General features: G+C 46.4%; 1 protein-coding gene across 2 annotated transcripts in view; it reads left to right on the top strand.

Moving 5' to 3' along the window:
- LOC120834673 (copine-9) overlaps positions 1–21,767 on the top strand; it is a 55,442-nt gene that overhangs the window by 16,991 nt on the left and 16,684 nt on the right. Inside the window, exons 2-6 of one of the 2 annotated variants that reach the window (XM_040202798.2) lie at positions 6,096–6,135; positions 6,478–6,532; positions 6,829–6,905; positions 20,766–20,829; positions 21,530–21,633. In XM_040202798.2, the coding sequence (XP_040058732.1) occupies positions 6,844–6,905; positions 20,766–20,829; positions 21,530–21,633 (230 nt within the window). In that variant the 5' untranslated portion in view covers positions 6,096–6,135; positions 6,478–6,532; positions 6,829–6,843. Of the gene's footprint in view, positions 1–6,095; positions 6,136–6,477; positions 6,533–6,825; positions 6,906–20,765; positions 20,830–21,529; positions 21,634–21,767 lie in introns of both variants that reach the window. The other variant, XM_040202797.2, reaches the window with a different exon arrangement.

Below are 21,767 nucleotides of genomic sequence, written 5' to 3'. Positions count from 1 at the left end.
CCTGAATCCAAAGCCAAATCGTTTGTTAGCGGTTATGTCCATCTTGCAGAAAACATTTTTCCTTACGTGTGTAATTACTAACATTACACAAAGTGCTCCAACAGGAGGGAAATTGGTGAGAAGCAATTTTTACGTAATTTTAGAAGTGGATCGTTGATTAATCACATAAAACTATAAAATATTTATTCCTGATGAAAGCGTTGTCAAACTTTATTTGCATTTTCCACATTTATCTAAATATGAGGTGTTTTAATCATAAATTTAATATATATATATATAAATGCAAATAATTCTTCAAGGCAACTCATATCTTTTTCATTATTTTTACAAATTAGACTCTCTAAACTCGAAGCAGGACGCTTGTGTTTTACTGCAGGAAGGGTCGGGGTCAGGAGGTCAGTGTGAATGTACAAAGCACAGAACAGGACACGCTGATCTTCGCTTCCTTCTGTGGTTCCAATTCTCTAAACTCACCTTCATAGCCCTCTAATATTAAATTAGCCCCTGAATCTCTTGACAAAACAATTTAATGTGGTTTGAATTATTGAGTCTCTCTTAGAATGTGCATATGTTACGAGTTGGCTCTACAGCAGCAGTGACTATTGGGGAAACGGTAGATGGTGTAAAGCCTATAAGGGAAACCTGCAAAGTTCACCTTCCAGATGTCATCTAAATATTTCATGCAATAAATAAAGACACACACAAGGAATTGTGCCACAAACTAAATATTTTACAGGTGAGTTTCCCTCATTTCACTTCGCGGCATCTATAAATCAACCAAACACCGTTAATTAATGCTAGGAGAGGATGTATAAATACATATTTAATTGGTCACTACTTGCTATTTATTATAGATGGAAAAAGTTTGACGGATGGGGCGCGTGTTGCGTGTCAAGCAGTCAGCCGTCGTTTCATATCCGTCGTTTAGAAACAGCTTCACGTGAAAGCAGCGACTCTGGACCTGACCAGCAGACTGCTGTTCTCTCCCTGACGCGAAGTCATAGGAGGGAATTCCAATGAAAGGGAGCATTTCAAGGGAAGGGAATCAATTATTAAACACACACAACTCTCAAAATAGGTCATTTCTAGCTCACTCAGTCACAATAGACGATGGATGTAAAGCAAAGCGATGCGTTGAATGGGCGATAAATGAACTGAGCTCATCAGGACGTCATTAGTATTGAATATATTGAATAAATTGTTTGAATGCCAGATTTAGTTTGTAGTTATACATCTACTATTGCATTCAAGATATCTATCATTAATAATGAATCACACACATACAATATTTGTAAGTAACGACATTCATTTTTGGTGGGATTTGACGGTAAAGGTGCATAGAGGTTGCCGCCATGTCTGTCGCTAGGCAACGACGAGGTTCTTCTTTTCGTGTCTGTGGCAGCGCGCCATTTACGGCGCCCTCCTTTAATTTAAAAAAATGTCTGTCCTCATCGACCACTTGTACACAATAACATGGCAAGAATAGGCACGCGGATGAAATACCCTCGTAGAATTGTCCTCATTTCCTCGGGACGGTAAATGGATCCTACAGGAGCCGTTAAAAGGCGTCACGCAGGTTACGCTGGTATTGATCTTATAAACATCTCTGAGTCACCAATGCGCTTTGTTAATAAATCCCCTTTGACCCCCGGCCTGCTTTTTGGCCTCTGCGCCGAAAATGACATAACGATGATGAAAAGTGTAATAACTCTGTAACTAGGGGACCTGTGAGTGTTCTGATGCGTAAAAATCACTTTTATACATCAGTTTATATGTTACTGGTGAAGAAATGAATCAATGCAACTCACCAAAGAAGAGCACAGGTGTTGCAATCATTGGTTATTGTAGAAAAATGAACTAATGCCGTTCTACATTTTGCTTCTGCAGCCTTAAGGAATGAATCCGACCGTAACTTACGCGGCGCGGTGGACGTAATTAGGTTTTTCTTTGTACACTGTTCTCGCTTTGCAACCTGCACGTGATACAGCGTCCCCTTTTCTTTTGCCGTCGCTTTACAAAAGCAACGTGCGGGGAGCAAATGGAAGAAAGAGTGAGCATCGTGATAGAATCACAGACTGTACGGTACAAATGACAAACCGTTTAAAGCATTTAAACGTTTAAAAAACTGAACCCGGCAGGAAGGAAAAGCTTTCTTTCAAATCTTCAGTACACATTTGATCTACTGTCCATTGGACCCAGAATCTCAATCTTTCTTCTGTAATTGCAATGCAAGTTTCAGAACCATGAACCATGTTCATATTTTCTCATTTCCACCAGGCCACATATGTATAGGTGTTCTTATTCAAGTAAGAATACATTCTTATTTAACTGCCATTTTCGCCCTTTGGCTTAAATTGACCTTCTCGCAAAAGTCAGTACATTTTGGAATAATTGTCTAGAATGTTTAAAGTCACTCATGTGTGGTCATAGAACCAATCGGAAACAGAAAGAAATTGTTCTTGTAATATTCAGTGATTGGTAATCACAGTTGGACTTTCCCACTTATAGTTTGAATAAACTAAAATAGTTTTAATTGTGGGAAGGGTCAGCTTGTTCCTTGCATCACCTTTTCTCAGTGACACGACCCATCTGATGATGATGAGAATCATTAAAGAGTCGCTTTGGTATTTTTCAACATGGACTCATTCCTCCATTTTTTTGTGATTAATGGTTTCAACCTTTTTTTAATTGGCCCACTGTTGAAGGAGGGCGACGGCCTCTTTGATGACAGACAGCCCCCCTCTCATAGCAGTGCTGCCTTCAAGGGCCCGACACTTACATAATGATAGTCACCCCCACCGTGACTGCAGGAATCCGCTTTGTATCTTCACCGCACGTTTGTAAAGCTCCTAACGGCGAATCCTGAGTCTGAGTAACCGTGTGGCCATTAAGAGGAAGGAATTCCGTTTTCTTTTCATGAATAAGAACCTCGGGAATCTCCGCTACGAAGGATCCCTGATGCATATTCTGATTTGGTACAGACTAAATATGTGCATTTCAATTCTAAAAAAGACTCACGTAGTCTCACGCTGTGAAATCTGAATCCTGCCGCACAAAGAAATACGCGCAAAAAACAAAACACGATGAAGGTGATTGAAACACAAAGCGTTATTGTTCTGAGGAGCCCTCCGGCCTTCCTGCTGCCCACCACGTAGACCATCATTAGATCTTTCTGCAACTCTGTTGCTTCTCCGCATTCAAATCTCATTCTCATTATCCGACTGTGTGTACTTCATTACCCGAGCTCGGCACAGCGCTCAGTTTGACACCGCCGGAGAAGCAGGTGTAGCGGAGATTTTTTTTTTTTGTTGCAATAAAGGAGAGTACAGTGTGAAGACTGGTGGTGAAACGCCGAGCGTGGAGGCTTAATGGAAGCGTGTGTGGGGTGCGTGGAGCGACCGTTTTAAATGGCAGAGAGCATTCGCTGCTTTTAAGCCAAGTTTGGTGCCGCGTGCAGCTGCCGGCTCTTTTACGCTCCCTCTCAATTCCGGCGTTTCCATCAGACCCCGGCTTTTACTCGCCTCTCATAACCCACCTCTTGGCACGCGGCGAAACGAGGAAAGCAGCAGGCGGTCTGAGTGATTTTAGTGGGCGCTGTGGTTGTGTTATGTCTCCTAAATAACTTTCACCTCAGTCGGCGCAGCTGGGAAAAGAGCCTTTGTGTGCCGTTTTTTGGTTTTTCCGTCTCCTGCAGAACCCGGCTGAGCTGGGTCAGTTCGTCACGCAGCTCGGTCCCGTCACGCCGCAGCGGTCCACTTTCTGTCCATCACAGAACCAGGAGACGAGGGAAGGTTTATGGTAAAAGGACTGTCTTCACACTTCATGTCATAGTTCATCAGTTCACCCCCGTTCACACACTCTGATGACGGGAGCCACTGTGCGCAACCAGCAGTGTTTGCAAGACCACGCAAATACTTTTGTGAGGAAAGAAATAATTGCTGCATGAATTAGATCCATGGATGATATTCATAGCGAAGCAGGACGCTTGTGTTTTACTGCAGGAAGGGTCGGGGTCAGGAGGTCAGTGTTAATGTACAAAGCACAGAACAGGACACGCTGATCTTCGCTTCCTTCTGTGGCTCTAATTCCAAGTCGGTGGGACTAAGAATTTATAACAAGAACAATTCCTCCCACTTGGTGAAAAGAACAACGGAGGTGGTCATAAAAAAGATTTGTCCTCAAATTTTGTTTTCAATAGAGCCGCTTTGGGTGGAAATGAAACAAACACGCAGTAGATAAACCTATAGCGTCTTAACAGTGTGGGTTTAGTTGTTAAAGAACCCGACGGACCTGAACAACGAACAAAAAGAAGGAAACTCATTCAGTAAATTCAGTAAGTTTGAAGTCGATTTTCATACTGCAAAGCTCCTTGACAAGCAGCACAGCAGGTTGCCTAGTTTACAGAAGCATATCCAACAGAACCAGAGGGATAGAGAAATACTCAATAATTATATACATACATATATATATTAGTGGTGGGGAACAGCTTATATTCTAAAATGCAATTAATGGCATGAATCTCTGCGAGTAATGTGTGTTCATGTGAGCCGCTGCAGCCGTCTTAGGACCCGCCCCCAGGTGCATTCATTGGTTGAGATGTGTGATAAAATAATTGTTGACGTTATATATTATATATATATAGATTCTGTGTATATGTATAGCAGTATAAGGCAGTACTTAAGACCTGCGGTGCTTTGAGCTAATTCGTTTGAGCGTTTTTCTGGCATCTCTGGTTTGTCATCGTTTGGTCATTAAACGGAGTAATGCACACATTTAACATTTCACCCCAGGGTCACACTGGAAATGTCAATCCATCATGTGGGTGCTCTGCATAATTTATAGAAAACCATCCAATGATTCCAGTCCAAACCAGTGTGGTCCAGCTGCAGAGCTCCAGACGCTGACTCTCCGGTCCGGTTGAGAGGTGACTAGTTGATACGGTCGCATGTGTTCGTTCATTCAAACAAGTCACACAACCTCCACTAATGACACTTATGAAATGTCATGACAAATAATAACTATCATTATTACTTTAGAATGTACAGTTAAACATAAAATAAGTAACTAACTAACCTTGATTGTGAGAATAACTTTGATTGTAAGTTAATTCGCCAACAAAATTGATCAAATTCATATGGTTACCACCAATATTTAGCTCCTTATGTTATAATATCTAACTTCTCCAGTTTCACGTGTGTATTTAAAATAAAGATGTTGTACTGTAGCCTTGAAAAGCTTAAAGAAAACGCGCTGCCGAGATTTGCAGAGCATCTTCACCCCAAAGCGGAGGCGGCTCGCTGTGAACCCTGTGAGCTGTTGCTCCTCTGAGACACCGAGGAACTTCTACACCCTCCTGATGCACACTGCAGCTCTGGAGCTGCTGCAGCACTCGGGATGGGTTTTACTGGGACATTGAATATGTGGCTGTGTAAGACCAGAACACAGGTGAAAAGATACCAGCGGAGCTCGGTGTCGTCCTCCGGGGAAGAGATCCACAAGAGGGACGACGAGCTGAAGGGTACATGACGTCTGCGTAGCGTCAAACGTGAATGGAATGCTTTTTCAAAAATGACACGACACAAGAGGACGTCCTTGGGGAGACAGTAAGCTGAAGAGAGAAAGAGAAGTGGATTTATCTGCATCCAAGGGTTCGACATCTAGCAATGTAGCTGCAGATCCACACATGTATTATTCATCCCCCCTAAGTACATCATATCCAATTATTGAATTGGCATATAAGCTTTGTATCTTTGTATTCCCAGGAGAGATATCCATTATCTCCGTGCCAGTCGCCTTCTCTGCCGCTTATCCTCGGGGGGGCGGGTGGGGGGGGGGGGTTGTCACCCTGGACGGGTCTCCCAGTCAATGGCTGAGAGAGAAAGTCAATCATTCGCTCTCCTATTCGGCACGCGGAAAGAACCCACACAGGCACGAGGAGAACGTGCGAACCAGCCAAAAGGTCTGAACCCAGGACCTTCGTGGTTCTCAGCGTGCCAGTATTTATCCCCGATGCTTATTAACCACAAGAGGTTTCTCTTTTTTGTCTTTTTCTTGGCTTTCATTAGTTAAGTCTGGTGTTTTTGGTTCCATTGCAGGTACAATGTGGACACAAGGAGCTCCAACCTTTCAAAACATGTAAGCAGCTTTTTAGAAATGTTATTCAAATGTTCCACAATGAGAAGCAAACTGGTTTGGAGGCCTGAAACTGCAAAGGTAAAATAAAAAAAATAAAAAAAGGTCTTGAATTATATTGTTTGTTAATTCAAATGTAGTTTAAAAAGAAAGTGTCCAATGCTTTTGTTAAAAAGCACTCTTTTTAAAACTACAGCACTCTTAATTAGGAAAAACAAATTGAATATGAAAGAAAACAAACTTTGTCAGAGTAACTACAATGTAGAAATTGTAAATTACTTCAGTTTTGGATACAAAATACAGAAATAATTATTGTTGTATATATTTTTTGTGTTGTTTTTTCAGCCTCTAACACGTGTCTGACCTTTTCTTACTGCTTACCCGTCTGGATGAGCAGAAGGTAAGTTGCGCCCAATGAAAGTCCCGTATTCACACAAACACAAATGTCCTCTTTACCCAAACAGATTATGATTGGGAACAAATGTGCGATAACCTTTTATTGCGTTTCTGCGACAAATAAACTGGTTTCTGTGTAAACGACGGGATTATTAATGTTCCACAATTCAATAAATACACACCGATCACCGTTCAATGCTTTCCAGAAAGGGACCAATGGGCCGATGTCGAGTTGCACGTGTACACTTGGATTTGGTGACAGATTTCAGAACGCTAACCATGTGCTCCTCTCCTCTGAAGGACTTCCTCGGTCAGATGTTCTGCACGTTGGGGGAGATTATTGGCTCCACCGGCAGCCGGCTGGAAAGGACTCTCTCGTGAGTACAGCATGTGACCACATGTGGGAGAAACCCCCGGGTGCTCTGGGAAGATCGTGTTGACGTCCATCTTTAAAAAATACGCTGGAGCGCTTTGGCGGTAACACGCAAGACAACCTGGCAGAGGGCGTCATGTGTGCGTCACGTGACAGTAACATGAAGAGCCCCCTTTGGCATAGATGGAATTCATGTTGATCTTCTCGTCGGAGGGAAATATTGTAAGTTATTCGTACGCAGATTTCAACGAACTGCATTTCAGCAGATGCCTTTCAGAACACCGACACCGAGCACAACGATGCGGAAGTTATGAAAGCACATTAACGCTCTTTCGTTGTCCGTGGGTTTCCGGGGCAACGGGGAGCATCGAGTGCTGAGCAGTCCAGCCGTCCCTCTTCTGCTGCGCTTAAGAAGCCATCGGGAGCGCTGCGAGGATCTATTTTGGGAAGCTGAATCGGGGAGCGGCAGAGAGCGCCGTGGCATTTAGCGCTGGGGGGACAGGATTAGGAAGGGAAGCCCACCTTGAGCCCCCCCCCCCCCCCCCCCGAGTCACGACTCACACTCCCTCTGTTTTGGCAGCTGAGTGATGGCGGCTGGGTAACAGCAATCAGCCGCTGGCCGAGCTAAACCGAACCCGCGGACTCAACAGTCCAGCTGTGCACAAGTAGTGAGGCAGCTGTGGCTCCTCAGTGAAGGACAGGTGAGCGGGACGTTTAGGGAATCCAAACAGACCATAATATATCTGCCCCGACGCGACGCGGTTCACAGATTTGATTGAAATACTTTAAACCTGCAACAGTAACTCAAAGCAAGAAAAGGACAAGATGAGTCAAAACTGATCAAACTCTTAAGATGTGGATTGAAAAAATAGGTTTTTAAAGTCTATTTAATGGTTTCTCTAAAACCAAATTCCACCTGGATGTTTCCCATATGACTGTGACGTACGAATGAACATTCATGTCAGATTTGAAAGGAGAATCCAGGCGCACGTCTTGGATAAGAAGCCCCATGGAAACTTAATTTCTCTGTTTCTATTTTTACTGCACCACCCACCAACATCAAGAGGCGTCTCAGAGAGCCGTGACCTGCGATGATTGAGTGGTATCCATAGCAACCAGCGCCATCAGGTCCGCCGGCGCAGCAGTCGTGAACGCAGACGGAGGACACACCTGTGACTTCCTTTTCTCAGGAAATGCAGCAGTGACTCCGGGCGTCTCCCAAAAAGTGACCTTTACAGGATTTAAATATTCAAATCACTTAGATTTTATTTTCCTTTCCGGAGACGTCCTTCCTTCTGCTTACGTAAAAGTGTTTTTTGTAAATCATTTGGTGTCGTCCTCTTTGGGCCTCCGCTGCTCCAGAACGTCGTCCCCTCTGGAGGACAGCTCTGAGCCCGTCGTCCCCTCTGGAGGACAGCTCTGAGCCCGTCTACCCCTCAGGAGGACAGCTCTGAGCCCGTCGTCCCCTCTGGAGAACAGCTCTGAGCCCGTCGCCCCCTCTGGAGAACAGCTCTGAGCCCGTCGTCCCCTCTGGAGGACAGCTCTGAGCCCGTCGTCCCCTCAGGAGGACAGCTCTGAGCCCGTCGCCCCCTCTGGAGGACAGCTCTGAGCCCGTCGTCCCCTCTGGAGGACAGCTCTGAGCCCGTCGTCCCCTCTGGAAGCCCCGGGCCCCTCTGAGCCGTACTCGATTGATTTCTCGGTGCTGAGCTGCGGGGGTCCGTCGGATTCCACTTTGCTCTTCAAGAGCAGTTCGTGACCCAGTTGTGCCGTTCTGTGCACTCGTCCGAGGTTTGACAAAATGAGTATTAATAAGCTGCCCACGTGTCACATGCTTGACCCATTCGATTTAAATCTCTGCAGTCCGTCTAATTAAAAATGAAAAAGCCACATGTAGACGGCTGCTTGATGTTTTTCCCGTCCAGCGTGCCACTGATGGCGTGCGCGCGGCTCTCTGATCGTTCCCCATCGCTCCCGCCTGTCAACAGGAGCCCTGCATTCACTTGTCACGTTGCTGCATGGCGCCGTGTTTAACGTCAGCTCATCCGACGCCATCGTGAGGACTCTGCTCCGATGGCAATCTGAGCGTAACATCAAAGCGCCTCGACGGGGTCTTTGAAACGTTGGTCGGGCTTCGACAGGGCTGCACGTTTTGACATTTGACGCGACTGTCGTCGTCTGTGCGTCCTCGTGGCGGTCTGACTCGCGCTCGTTGCAGGAGGGTTGCCATGGCGAAGGAGACTCGAGCTCCCGCGCGGGTAGGACGGGTTATATGTCGTCCGCCTGCAGCTGCAGCGCCTCAGGGCGACGGGAATCAAGCCCTCCGGGGGGCAGAGGGGTTCCGGGGCGACGCGAAAGTCGCTTTACGGGTCTTCGTCTCGTCAGCGTGGTACGTTTTTCTCAGGCTGATCTAAAATAGGGCGTCACAGAATACGTGTTTGGGTGTGCGCCCTGAATTTTGGGTCATGCTTGTGTTTGTTGCTGTGAGGAAACGCTCAGTTGCTCGGTGGCCTTGATTCTCGCTTTAACAGTTTCTGCGGTAAACTCGCGCGATGGAACGTTTTCTATTTTCACAACAAACTGCTTAATAATGGTGCAAATACACAAGTTGTACTCGTGCGGCCAGCCACGCACGTCCATCACGTTTCTGTGAAAGACGTCCCTCAGAAATGCAGAGGCTGAATTGGTGTAATTGCTGATTGGGCGACGGAGGTAAAGAACCTTTTCAGGGATATTTCTTCCCTCTGTTTCCATAATTCCCAGCACATGCGGAGTACAGGCTCACGTTCCTAAAATGACTGATACCCAGCAAACATCAACTCACAGCAGAATGAGCTCTGCAGGTGCTTTATTGAGATGGATCAGCGCAGGGGGGAGAAGGTAGATGAAGGTAGAAGCCTGTGATCACGCTCCACACTGTGATTGCCTCTTAGCCTCGATAAGGTTAGGATTCAGGTGAAGTATGTTGTGCCCCCCCCCCCTCTCATCACTGACCGCTGTCTACGAGCCTTTTAATTAAACCGCGCTGTCTTTGCAGTTAGGAGAAGACGTGGATGTACCAATCTGGGTGACTGAAGGTATTACAGCCGTGTCCCAATAACAAAACCCAAAGCCAGAGAGAGAAGTGGATGGAAACAGCCAGCGGGTTTTAAAACGACTTTACAAGAAGGTACCGTGGGCCTTCCAACCGGGTCACTGAACGCAGGATGAGCTGCCTGTCCCAACGGACAAGCCTAATCTATTCCTCTAGAGAGTTTTACACATGTTACACCTGCACGGCAGGTTAAATATTCATAAGGATTGATCTTGTCGCCAGTTCTAGGTGCACTTTTACACTTTACATTTCTTTAGAAAGGACTAGCAGATTTGCTATTAGACACCCGGCCTAAACACGCGTTACCGTCTATTTGAAGAAGACTTGAAAATAGAGACATAAGCTAATGTTTGCAATGTTTACTGGGGGAATAAATCATTAGAGAAATAATGTGTTTCTCATAGACTTCTATTCAATCAGGAGTCGTCCCCTGACGGTCATTAAAGAGACGTTACTCAGCAGAACCAGAGGACCCCACTGGGGCAAAATATACATGAGATAAAACACAGTCATTTATTTCCATTTTTCATTCGATTAAAAAAGTGTCTCTTATTATTTGTCTATGAATAATATGCAGTGGGGCAGTAGTTGCATGAAATAAACTCACATTTAATCAAAACATTTGCAGCCCAGCGTGTTTAAGATGATGTCATTGCATTTAGGAGACGGATACGAATTGACGTACAGTTTAATCCGGCCTTGATTCATCCAGACAAACAGTTTGCATCTCCAGAGAGCGTTTGCAGTGGACTTTGCATGTAACACCTCATCAGCTTGTGTTCTGCCGACCTTCCTTCTTTCTGCAAGCACACTTTTTTTGGCACATCCGATGCTGAGAACATGATTTCTACAGTCGGATGTTTGATCCGTTTCCAAATAGATAATTAGCAGGTCTCCTTTCACACCCGCGCTGCGAGGAGACGCTGTAGATGCAAACAGATCCATTCCCATCAGCAGGCCCGGCTCCTCCGACACGGCAGACATCTCGAGGCCTTCTTGAGAGTTTTTCGGGGTGGAGGTTTTTGCGGCGGCTCCGGGCTATTTATAGCGGCATTTACCCTGCAGGTGATCAGCATATTTTATTTACGCTCACTGACTGACTGGGTGGTACAGAGGCTGGATGATCCTTCGCTGCGTCCTCGTATCTTCCGTTGGGATCACGTTCGTCTTTTCGTCATTTACGAGGCGCGTGAGGGAGCAGCTAAAGTTCAGCGAGCCGTTTTTCCGCCTCTTACCCGAGAGCCACTAAATGAGCGGCTAACAGCCCGCTACCGTGCACAAGGAAACTGATTTTATCATTGCTTTTCTTGGGGTTTCCAGCCTAGAATACGTCTTATTGACTATTACAGACCGCCGTTGATGTATATCCTACTTGTTAAAGTGCTGCTGACTGGAATGTTGAGTGAAATCACAGAGGATTACTGTGAATATGTCATTACCCGTCTCCCGTTGCAGCATTTATCTTTTCCTAATGGTACTACGTGGAGATTTTTTTAAACTTTAATTACAACTGATGCAGCCCGTCCTCGCCGTACTGATTAATCATTAAGGAACATGCCTCGGATTATCCAATATTTCTATTGTCACGTTTCTATTGTCGCTCATTGGCTCTAACTGAAGATGTGAACCTTTTAAAAGAGACATTTTGCTGAGGTTGTTTCAGAAAAGAGAATAGAAATATGTTTTTCGCTGGAAGCTGGAAGGCTTTAAAGAGTCTACGTCGCCAAGTAAAGCCGTCTGCGCTCTGTTTCTGTACCCACGGCGGAACAAACGGCACTCTGCTAAACGGAAATGAATGATCACTCAGACGAAATTATCTTTATTATCTTTATAACTACGTTTTCATTAGTGTATAATCCCCAGAACGTCCACGCTAAACGCCTACGCCTCCTACCACCTCTCTGTAATATCAAATACTAACACAAACGTTGTTCTGTCATTATCCAGCGGCGTCCTTGAGGCACAAGGGCAACCGCCAACAACGATTCTGGCAGAAAGAGCTGTAAACTTTGAGTGTTGTGCAGTGATTTCATCAGAACGCTTTGCTTCATTATCAGATGCTCCTTCTTGATAGACGTGATTGGTTGTGAATCCCCGGGTCACTTTTAAGCGTTGGCTTGTTTTTCCCCTCTTCACCTTCCAGAAGTCAGTCAGATTGTCACAAGGTACGTTTCCCGCCGTTGAATCACTATGTGAGGAACCGTATCTCCTTCTACATCAACGCCTCCACCTGTCGGTGGATGAGATCAAGAGGTCGTTGGTTAGCGTGAGGCAACGTTCTCATCTGATTTGGCTTAGCAGGCACTATAAACATCACAAGTCCTCTCTGGGAGCATTTCAACATCTAGAATCAGCACAACTGGTACGCGATGGAGAAATGATTTGATTGATTGACGAGTATCACGAGCGTCGGGATTAACAGTGAAATGCTTTAGCCGTGACATTCGTTCTCATTAGCAATGAAACAACTATTCATCACATTCTGTCAGCTGATCCCGAAGGGCCCATTTTCATAATGACTTTGTTTTCATCTTAACTTTGTTCCCATGGAAACAGAAGTGACCCAATACTTGAAAAGGTGTTTCATCTTTCTTGCATTAGCTTTTTCTTTGGTCCACAACGCAGTGATCAGAAATATGGGGAGACATTTTCCCATTGTGGCAGCGAAATACATATAAGAGTGGTAATAGTAGTACTAGCAGTAAAAACATTATTTGTAGTAGTGGTATGTATGAGTGGTAGTATTAGGGGCGGGAGTAGTACGATGTAGTTATGAGCAGTTATGAGAGAGAGAGAGAGTCCTTCAGTCGGCTTTCTTTACACATCGCCACATGAATGCGGATGGGTGGGGAGTTAATGGGACTTTGTCTCACTCTCGGGTAAAAACAAGTCCGTTGGATTCTCGTATAATCAGTACAACCTTTCCTAATTACCAAAACAACGAAAAAAATAGCCTCTTTTTCCACCAGATTCTGAAGCTCCTCTCCGCTCTGCAATGACATCATGTGCTCAATACGTCGAACCAAGTATCAGAATGCAGTTCTCACAGCATCGTAGAGACGAGCAAAGGTTCTGCTGTTTGACAGCATGTGCAACTAAAGGACAGTTCTCCGATGAGTCTTCTCTCAGGCCCCCGATTGGGCGGCTGTGGGGCGGAGATGTCCAGAGCATGTGTTTAGATCGTGACGTGTTGCGTGCAGGATGAGCATCCTGGCTTCTTCTCCAGTTACTTGGTTTACTCGCGACGCGGCCTGCAGCTTGGACACGAGTAGGGCGTTAAACATGACACGCGAGGTTTCTGACCCAACACATCTACAACCCGCCGGTCTGCCGTGCACGTCGGCCCTTCGGCTCCAAGCGAGGCAGCAATCTCGTCGCCACTTTCGACGCTCGGGTTACTGTGAAGCCGCTCGGTAGAGAACAGCGCGCTCCTCGTGTCCGCTCGTAGCTGGAAGAGCGTTTGATCCACTCTCAGGGAAGACTGAAGCCGTCCATCTCGGCCAAACGGGACGTGACGTGCGGGAGGACGGAAGAACAACGCTTTGAAAAGCCTTTTAAAATCAATGCAGGAAATGCGTGAGTCTTCTTATGACATCTGCTAAGGTAACACAACATTCCTTCTCTTTTTGATTTCACAGGAGTAATCATCAAAATAATACACTTTTCTATGAGTTAAAGAAACGGTCCAAATGTTTTAATTAAAATGCTTTTCTTTAAAAATGTCATTTCATCACCAGACCGGCCAGCGGAGGATTCTAAATAGAGAACCTAAAATGATCCGGCTGAGACCAGATCCATGTTGGATTAGAGGGGAACCTTCGTTCCGTGTCTCCCTCTGTCACGCTTCCACCACACAGACACACACACACACACACACACACACACACACACACACACACACACACACAGGAGCAGCTAAAGGAGGTCAGAGCGTCTCTGGAGTTTCGTTTCTGTCTTCTCACATCCAGCTAACAGCTCCTCGCCAGCGCCTCATAACCCTCCAGTTAGCACGAACATTCGCCGTGCAGTCCGTCGATGACTTCTTCATCTAACATCAGAAAACCCAAATGTGTTCTTGAGCTCTTGATTGACTTGATCCTAAAATAGTCAACGTAAATGCGCGCTAAGCTGGAACTGACGAAAGTTAAAACGCTCTCAAATGACACCAGCTGCCCACATGGGGACGTTAATTGCGGCTCCTCGCTCCTCTACGATCCCGCTCAGCCATTGCTGAGCAATTTCCTTGAGCGTAATGAGGGTGATAAGCGTCGCGGAGGTCGCAGCGCTTACCGGTGAGCGCTTCACGCGCTACTTCAAAGTCCCTCCTACACGCACAGCCTCAATCCTACGGGCCATTTATTATTGAAAGCCAGCCGATGGCTGCTCGCCGAGCTCGGGGGTCCAACCCAGATAAGATGGTGTCTCAACCAAAGGCTCTGTCTCTTTGGATCTGAGGTGCGTTTTGTATAACGAGTGAATTGTGCTGCTGGACGATGAAATACTTGGATACAAACTCTTAGATGTTAACGTTATTTTAACTAATGTTTCTTTAATGCAAAAGGGAAAGCAGCCCATCTGCCATAAAGATCTGTGGGGCTTCCATGACCGTGGCAGGACCAGTATCTGCTTTTACTGGACTGAGCTGCATTTGTCTGATTGAACCGGTTTCATCAAAAATATATTTTTTTGACTTTCATAAAAATGTCTTCTCGTGGAACACTTTGTGTTTGTCTGCAGGCCAAACAAATTATAAAGCTTTCATACAGAAAAACGACAAATGTCTTTATCTCCTTAGCTTCACCTCTTGTTTTATGCTCCGAAACGCCTCAATAATCCATTCAGGTTCACCAGCGTAAAGACAATTACCCACAATGCAAATTGAAAAGCTCTCCTGCTGTGTGAAATTTCTTGTCACGTTTTGCAAGAGTGTTAACACACAAACATGCATAATGCACTTCCTTCACTTTTACACAAAGAAAGCCCGATGTACATGTTTTATACTGCGTGTCCGTCTCTGGGGGGGGCTGCAGAAGGGCGCGCGGCCTCAGCTAATCTCCGCTGCTGCTCCGTCTCTCTCACCCACATCTTTGTGGAAAGAATTTCAATTTTAAATACAGACGAACTGTCTGTGCAGCACACGTGTGCTCAGCCTCAGTCTGTGAGCGCGGTCCGCTATCCTGCTCCGTCTGCAGAAACCAGGGCAGACAATCATCCGGGATTCACACTCCGTAGCAAACCCTGCTTCGCGGTCTAATCATTACTGAACGAACATCGTGCCGTGTTGGTGAAGACCGGTGAGGGGTTTTGTCTGAGGGCGGACCGCCGACGGCCCCGTTCTAGTTGCGATGAAAAGGACATTGAGTCTAAAATGAAAAACTAGTGCACAATGTTTTTGTTTCACTGATAAAAGTAAATGAAGATGATAAAAAGGTGATTTGGAAATGGCTTTAAAAACCGTCAGGAACACAAAGCGCATTTGCTCTTCTCATGATTCCTGAATCGGGTCTTTTGTGGTTGGATGGTGGAGAACACGGCTCTCGTGCTCTATTTTCACTCGATAGGCATTTCATCTTGTGTAGCAGGTGGCTGCTTATTACTTAATCACCAGCAGGGAGAGCAGGAAAGAGGCAGGGAGGTAATTAAAGTATGCTGTAACCTGATTAACTTGCTACTGACCGACCACACATCCACACAGCAGAGCCGCTGTGTTATTCATCATGAGTTCCCGGTGCTTTTCATCCCATTGCAGCTGCTCGTGCTGTTGTTTCTCTGTCTGTTCAGTGATGACGCTCGTCACGCTGCAGCCACAGTAGCTCCTCTTACATGCAAAACCAACTGAATGAGGTTTACTAGCACTGCACAGAGACACCCGGGGGTGTAAACGACTTGCCGAGTCAACGTGCGCGGCCTCAAACGTGGATTTTTATTGATAATCTCCATTTTTTTTTTCTGGAAGCTGCCTGCCCACCTCGATGGCGTCCACCCAACTGGCAGTGGGTCAGGGAGGCTATCTGACGATATTCACTACTCCACTGCGACTTTACCATCGTGTTACCTCAACAGCAGCTGCACTGGGCCTCCTGCCACTTTCTCTCCAGTCTCCACATTAACATCCACTCCCGACCCGCCACAATCAATGACCCGCCCTCATTTTAAAGTCGGTAATCTTCACCTAAAACTACCAATGCCGACGGTGTCACGGTGTCTTCCCCATTTACATGTTTTTAGTTACCGCAAGGAAAACATTTGAACCTTTTGCCGTGGTATTTTTTGGCCTCTGAAAATGGCTCACGCATGATAAAAAGTGCAATAAGTGGAGCTAATTTGTATATTTGTCAATTTATTTGTACAATAAAGTGGAAACCTCTCTGAGTGTTCTGATCTGTAAACACACATATATAAATATAAATATATGTTACTGGTGAAGCAATAAATCAACTAACACACTAAACAAACCTTCAAATGTTTGTGGGGTGTTTGTGTGAGGTTCCACATATTTGAACTAAGATGAGGAGTCGACTTTGGTCGACTTTTTTACTTTTCTGACCCAAAACCTATAGAATCGTTATTCTAGTAGCACATTACCTTTGTATGTACAATCTGATAGCGGCTCTAACTCTCATCTCATCCAAAAACTATCACACGCACAGAGAAGAGCTCTGATGAATCACTCACTGAATTGCACATTCCATTCTTTGCCGTTTGACATATTGCATTTGATTCTATAAAAACGTAACTCAACCTGTTCCACGCCGCTTTTTAATGGTTTTCTCTGCTGTGTTACTCGGACTGGCCAAACGCCCTCCAGAACAGTTCAAACAGCTCCGTTTAAGACAGCATGATACTTTCCTCGTGGCTGACATGTCTCCATCCCTCCATCCTGTGTTCTCTCTGGAGAACATGAAAGCTTTCCATCAGCGAGCTGTCTAATTGAATGAGCTGCTCATGCTGTCAGTCCCTATTCGCCGCCTTGTAATCAAAGTGAACATCGTCCTCCCCGTGTTGAGATCACAGAGGGGAGACGCACTTTGACTGAGGGACACACACACACGCACACACATGTGATTGTTGCACATAGCGGCGTGCACATGTATGTGTACGCAAACGTACTCCTGCATATCCTATTCATGTTCACGTCTCTGTGGCGCAGAGCCGAGCAGGATAAGCTGCCTCTTGCTTACCTTTTGTCCTGCAAAGCGAACTGTGCAGAGGAATTCCTCCACAGGATGATGATGATGATGATGATGAAGAATCTTATGGGCAGACATCCTGGCCAAATGAAAATGTTTTACGTCCATCTGCCGTCGCTTTGACCTCATTCGCCTGCTAAAGTTGTCGTGCACGTGTTGCTCATCAGCTTTATTATTGTGATGCTGATGCCGTGACCTGGATTTCCTTCAAAAACAACATTTATATTAAAACCCCCAGGAAATGACCTGGTTGAAGTTAAAATAGCAGGGGACTCCCACTCACATGATGCATCTGATTTACATATGATGAATAGTAAAATCAAGAATATATTAACTTATATATTCCAAACATTTTCAGTGAAAAATATGTTTCCTAAAAACCTGTAGGAAAAAAGAACAGTTAAGGAAGATGTGTTGAAGTCATCTTCATTAAAAGTCTCTCTCATAAAAAAATAAACGTCATTCTATTAGATGAAAGCCCAGAGTCGCTGGGCAATCAGCACCGATATCACATTGGTAGCATTTTAGGTCATGTTTAATCTTTGCTCGTGAATATTAGATGGCCGTTGTTAACGATCCGCTGTGATGTATGAAGCCCGTCTCAGGGAGACGTCTCCGTCTCTCTGCTTCATAGAACAATCCTTCTGATCTGATTTACACCTACATTAAGGAGACTGTATGTGTGCTTTATTTCCCACAGGACTTCTGTTCTTTGAGTCTCTAAAAATGAATATCTCTCTGACATTATACATCTTGAAGACATTTCCGTGGAATGAATGTCTGTTATGGCATCATGTGGCTAAATGAGCTTACCTTATATATTATAAGTATACAGCGTGGTTACATGGATTCCAATAACTGGCTCAGTCGGACTGAAATCGAATGATCCGTTTCACGTAAACACCTTTGTCCGACTATGTGCGGTCCGACGACGATCCGACTAACACCCCTGGATAACTCCATCCGATCCAGGTGATGGTTCGACTATTGCTGCATGTAACGGTGAATCGGATGAAGCAAACATAGTAGAGGGACGTAGCTTCACCTTGCTCTCCGCTCGCCATCTTTCTCCTAATGTTGTTGTTGGTTGTTGTTGGTAGTGGTGAAGCGGTCAAGCGGAAATGGCTGTATCACAACTAGTTGAAATGAAAACAGCGCCACCTATCGTACCGGATATGACGATATGCTTTCGGCCAATGATTGGATTTATTCACTGCCATGTATATGGGGATAAGAGCACCTCCCCCCGAAAGAGAGCACAGTCCCACTAAGCAAAGATTCCAATTATACCACCATGTAAACACACTGAGTGTGGCTGTCGGCTGATGAGGACGATCGAATAACGAGCCGATGAAGCCGATGAAGATAGAACGGTCGCATTCACGCTGCATGTCATCATCATTCACCCATTCATATGTGGCTGACAGCAGCTACATACAGCACCAACCAGCATTCACACACTGCAGTTACATCAGCGGGAGCAACGGTTGTGTGTCTGACAAACAGGGTTGTCTACACAAACACTGTGACACTCGACACGTCTTCTTCTGGTTCGCCACTAGATTAGTTGCAAGAGTTTGGATTCGTTTTGTACATCTTAAAGAGTTGTGTAACCGCGGTGTGTGTGTGTGTGCGTGTGTGTGTGTGAGCTTGTATAACGTGAGTGGGCAGTGAGAGGTGTGGGAGGAGGGACAAGTTATGTGTGGGAAACACTGCTGCTGAAGAACTCGACACATCTGCACGCGTTCTCCTTGGTGACTTCCGTCTTCATCGAGTTATTTTCTTCCTCATCGACTCCTCCGCCCTGCTGTGTGTCCGAGGGAGCTGCAGCTTTTAGCAGTAGAGTTGTGACAGGAATGGGAATAGGTCCCTGAGAGCGGTGTGAGTGTGTGTGTGTGCAGGTATCCCCATGCCCCCCCCCGCCCCCCCACGCTAAAGTCATTATCGGAGAGGTCGCAGCCTGCAGACGCTCATACATCACTGTTGGCGTTCTTGTTTAGATTGATTAAAGAGAGACCCGACGTGACGGGGAGTCAGGAGTGCACAGATGAATTAGTTTCAGCTGAAGTTGTTTTACTTCTTCACACTCGACCTGGCGTCACGGCAGAGCGACTTGAGGCAGAGCGCCTGGTTCAAGGTTACAGAAGCAGCGTCTCGGGGAGAATATGTTGTGCGTGTGGAATAAGCTACTCGGTAATGGATATCACGTGCGCGTGCCTGCGGTGTGTCCGCGCACGTCTCCAGCGTCTTTGAACCTCGGGCCGGTGGTTTTAATCACGGCGCCACATCGGGGCCGATGGCCCGACGCGGAGCGGCTGGAACGAATGTCAGTGCTGTGAGGCGGAGTGTGACTCGCAGCCACCAACAACTTCCAAACGGGGGGTAAACGTTCTCCAACTCTCCAAATTCAGCTCCAAATTAGTCTGAAATGGGTTATTTTTATAATCGTCCTGTTGGCGTGTCGGTCACACATGGGGAACACACGGGTCACACATGGGGAACACACGGGTCACACATGGGGAACACACGGGTCACACATGGGGAACACACTGGTCACACATGGGGAACACACTGGTCACACATGGGGAACACACTGGTCACACATGGGGAACACTTGGGTCACACATGGGGAACACACTGGTCACACATGGGGAACACTTGGGTCACACATGGGGAACACACGGGTCACACATGGGGAACACACGGGTCACACACGGGGAACACACGGGTCACACATGGGGAACACTTGGGTCACACATGGGGAACACTTGGGTCACACACGGGTCACACATGGGGAACACACGGGTCACACATGGGGAACACACGGGTCACACATGGGGAACACACGGGTCACACATGGGGAACACACGGGTCACACATGGGGAACACACGGGTCACACATGGGGAACACTTGGGTCACACATGGGGAACACACTGGTCACACATGGGGAACACACGGGTCACACACGGGGAACACACGGGTCACACATGTTCAGCAGGTTTAATGATTAACACGTTGATCCATTTAGATGAACGTGTTAAAACTACCAGCTTCGTTGTGTCCACGGAGAAGTGAAAGGTTCCTGGAGCGGATCCATGAGTGTGGAAACAGGACCGGGCTCCAGTCCAACCCTCCTTTCTCTAACCCAGGTCCAATTTCAATACAATTACCAAGAAGGTCCTGTGATTCGCCGCCAAGTGAGAAGTGAAATCCCCCCCTGAGGGACACACGGGGGCCGGGAGCGGAGCCGCGATCAGGCAGACGATTGGTGTCTCGCGAGCAGATGACAGTTGCCGGTGGAGGGGATCTGATCCGGGGTCAGCATTTCTGTCACTGCTGAGATCACCAGGATGAACTGTCAGCGGCTTCGGATGGAGGGTTGCGATCTGATTGTGGGATCTCGCATCATTTACATTGAGTGGGTGGATTTGTGTGGGTTGGATATTGGAAGCATTTTTTAAAACTCACTCCGTCATACTTTGAAGGTTTGTTGTTGTTTTAATTCATTTACTCTTATGCACATCTCTCTCTCTGTCTTTCTCTCTCTCTCTGTCTGTCTCTCTCTGTCTCTCTCTGTCTCAGTGGGATTCCAGGGAAGAAGTGTGGAACCATCCTCTTCTCCGCCGAGGAGCTCAGCAACTGCCGGGTTCGTACCAGAATAAACACACACACACACACTGATGAAAGCAGTCCGACGCTCGGGTCAGAAAGTGTGGCAGATTTCACGACGGTCAAGTTTCCGTGTTGCCACCTTTAGGTTCGCCAACTGAGCTTAACCGACTGCACACACAATCGTTTTCTTGTGGCCACCAAACGGAGGGAAAGTGAATATGTGCTTTTCATTCACAGCGACGATGAGAGCCGCTCATGAATCATTTAACCGAGTCTAGGGTTCGCTCTTCTTGCCCCGGTTGGTAAATAATAAGACACCAAACGCAGAGAGATGTGCTCACACGCACACACACACACACACACACACAGACCAACCTGCTCCTGTGGTGCCACAGTCCTCACTTCTATATGCAAACACACACAGTGACATGAATGCTGCTGCTGATTGGTGAGCAGCACGGATTTGTTCCCACAAAATGAGTGACGTCCAGTTAAAGCATGCGTGGCTAAGCTAACAGAGAAAGAGAAACTGATTACCAGTGACAGAGAGGTCACTCCGTCCTCTGCACAGGGAGATATTACTCCACTTTGTCTTTACAGGCACAATCATTGCTGCTGAATCCTTTTAAATGCACTCTAATGCACTGTTAGTTAAATGAAGTCTACTTTATACTAATTCCGTGTGCTTTGGGACACAGAAGTGAACTCATCAGTCAGCTGTTGTTGTCCTGCAGGACATCGCCACCATGCAGCTCTGCGCCAACAAGCTGGACAAAAAGGACTTCTTCGGCAAGTCCGACCCTTTCCTCGTCTTCTATCGGAGCAACGAGGATGGGACGTAAGTGTGCGTTTCCGGCGAGGCGCGCGTTGTCTGTTGGAACGCGAACGTCTGCTCGTCCTCGGGTCGAAGCGAGTGTTCTGCTCCTCTGTCGCCGGGCGTCCTCCGTTGGTCCCAGTCCAGCGGGGAGTTTT

This window comes from Gasterosteus aculeatus, chromosome 17 (genome assembly GCF_964276395.1).
Source record: "Gasterosteus aculeatus chromosome 17, fGasAcu3.hap1.1, whole genome shotgun sequence".
Lineage (NCBI taxonomy): Eukaryota > Metazoa > Chordata > Actinopteri > Perciformes > Gasterosteidae > Gasterosteus > Gasterosteus aculeatus.
Note: the sequence above shows the minus strand (reverse complement) of the source record. Positions and strands in the feature narration are given on the sequence as shown.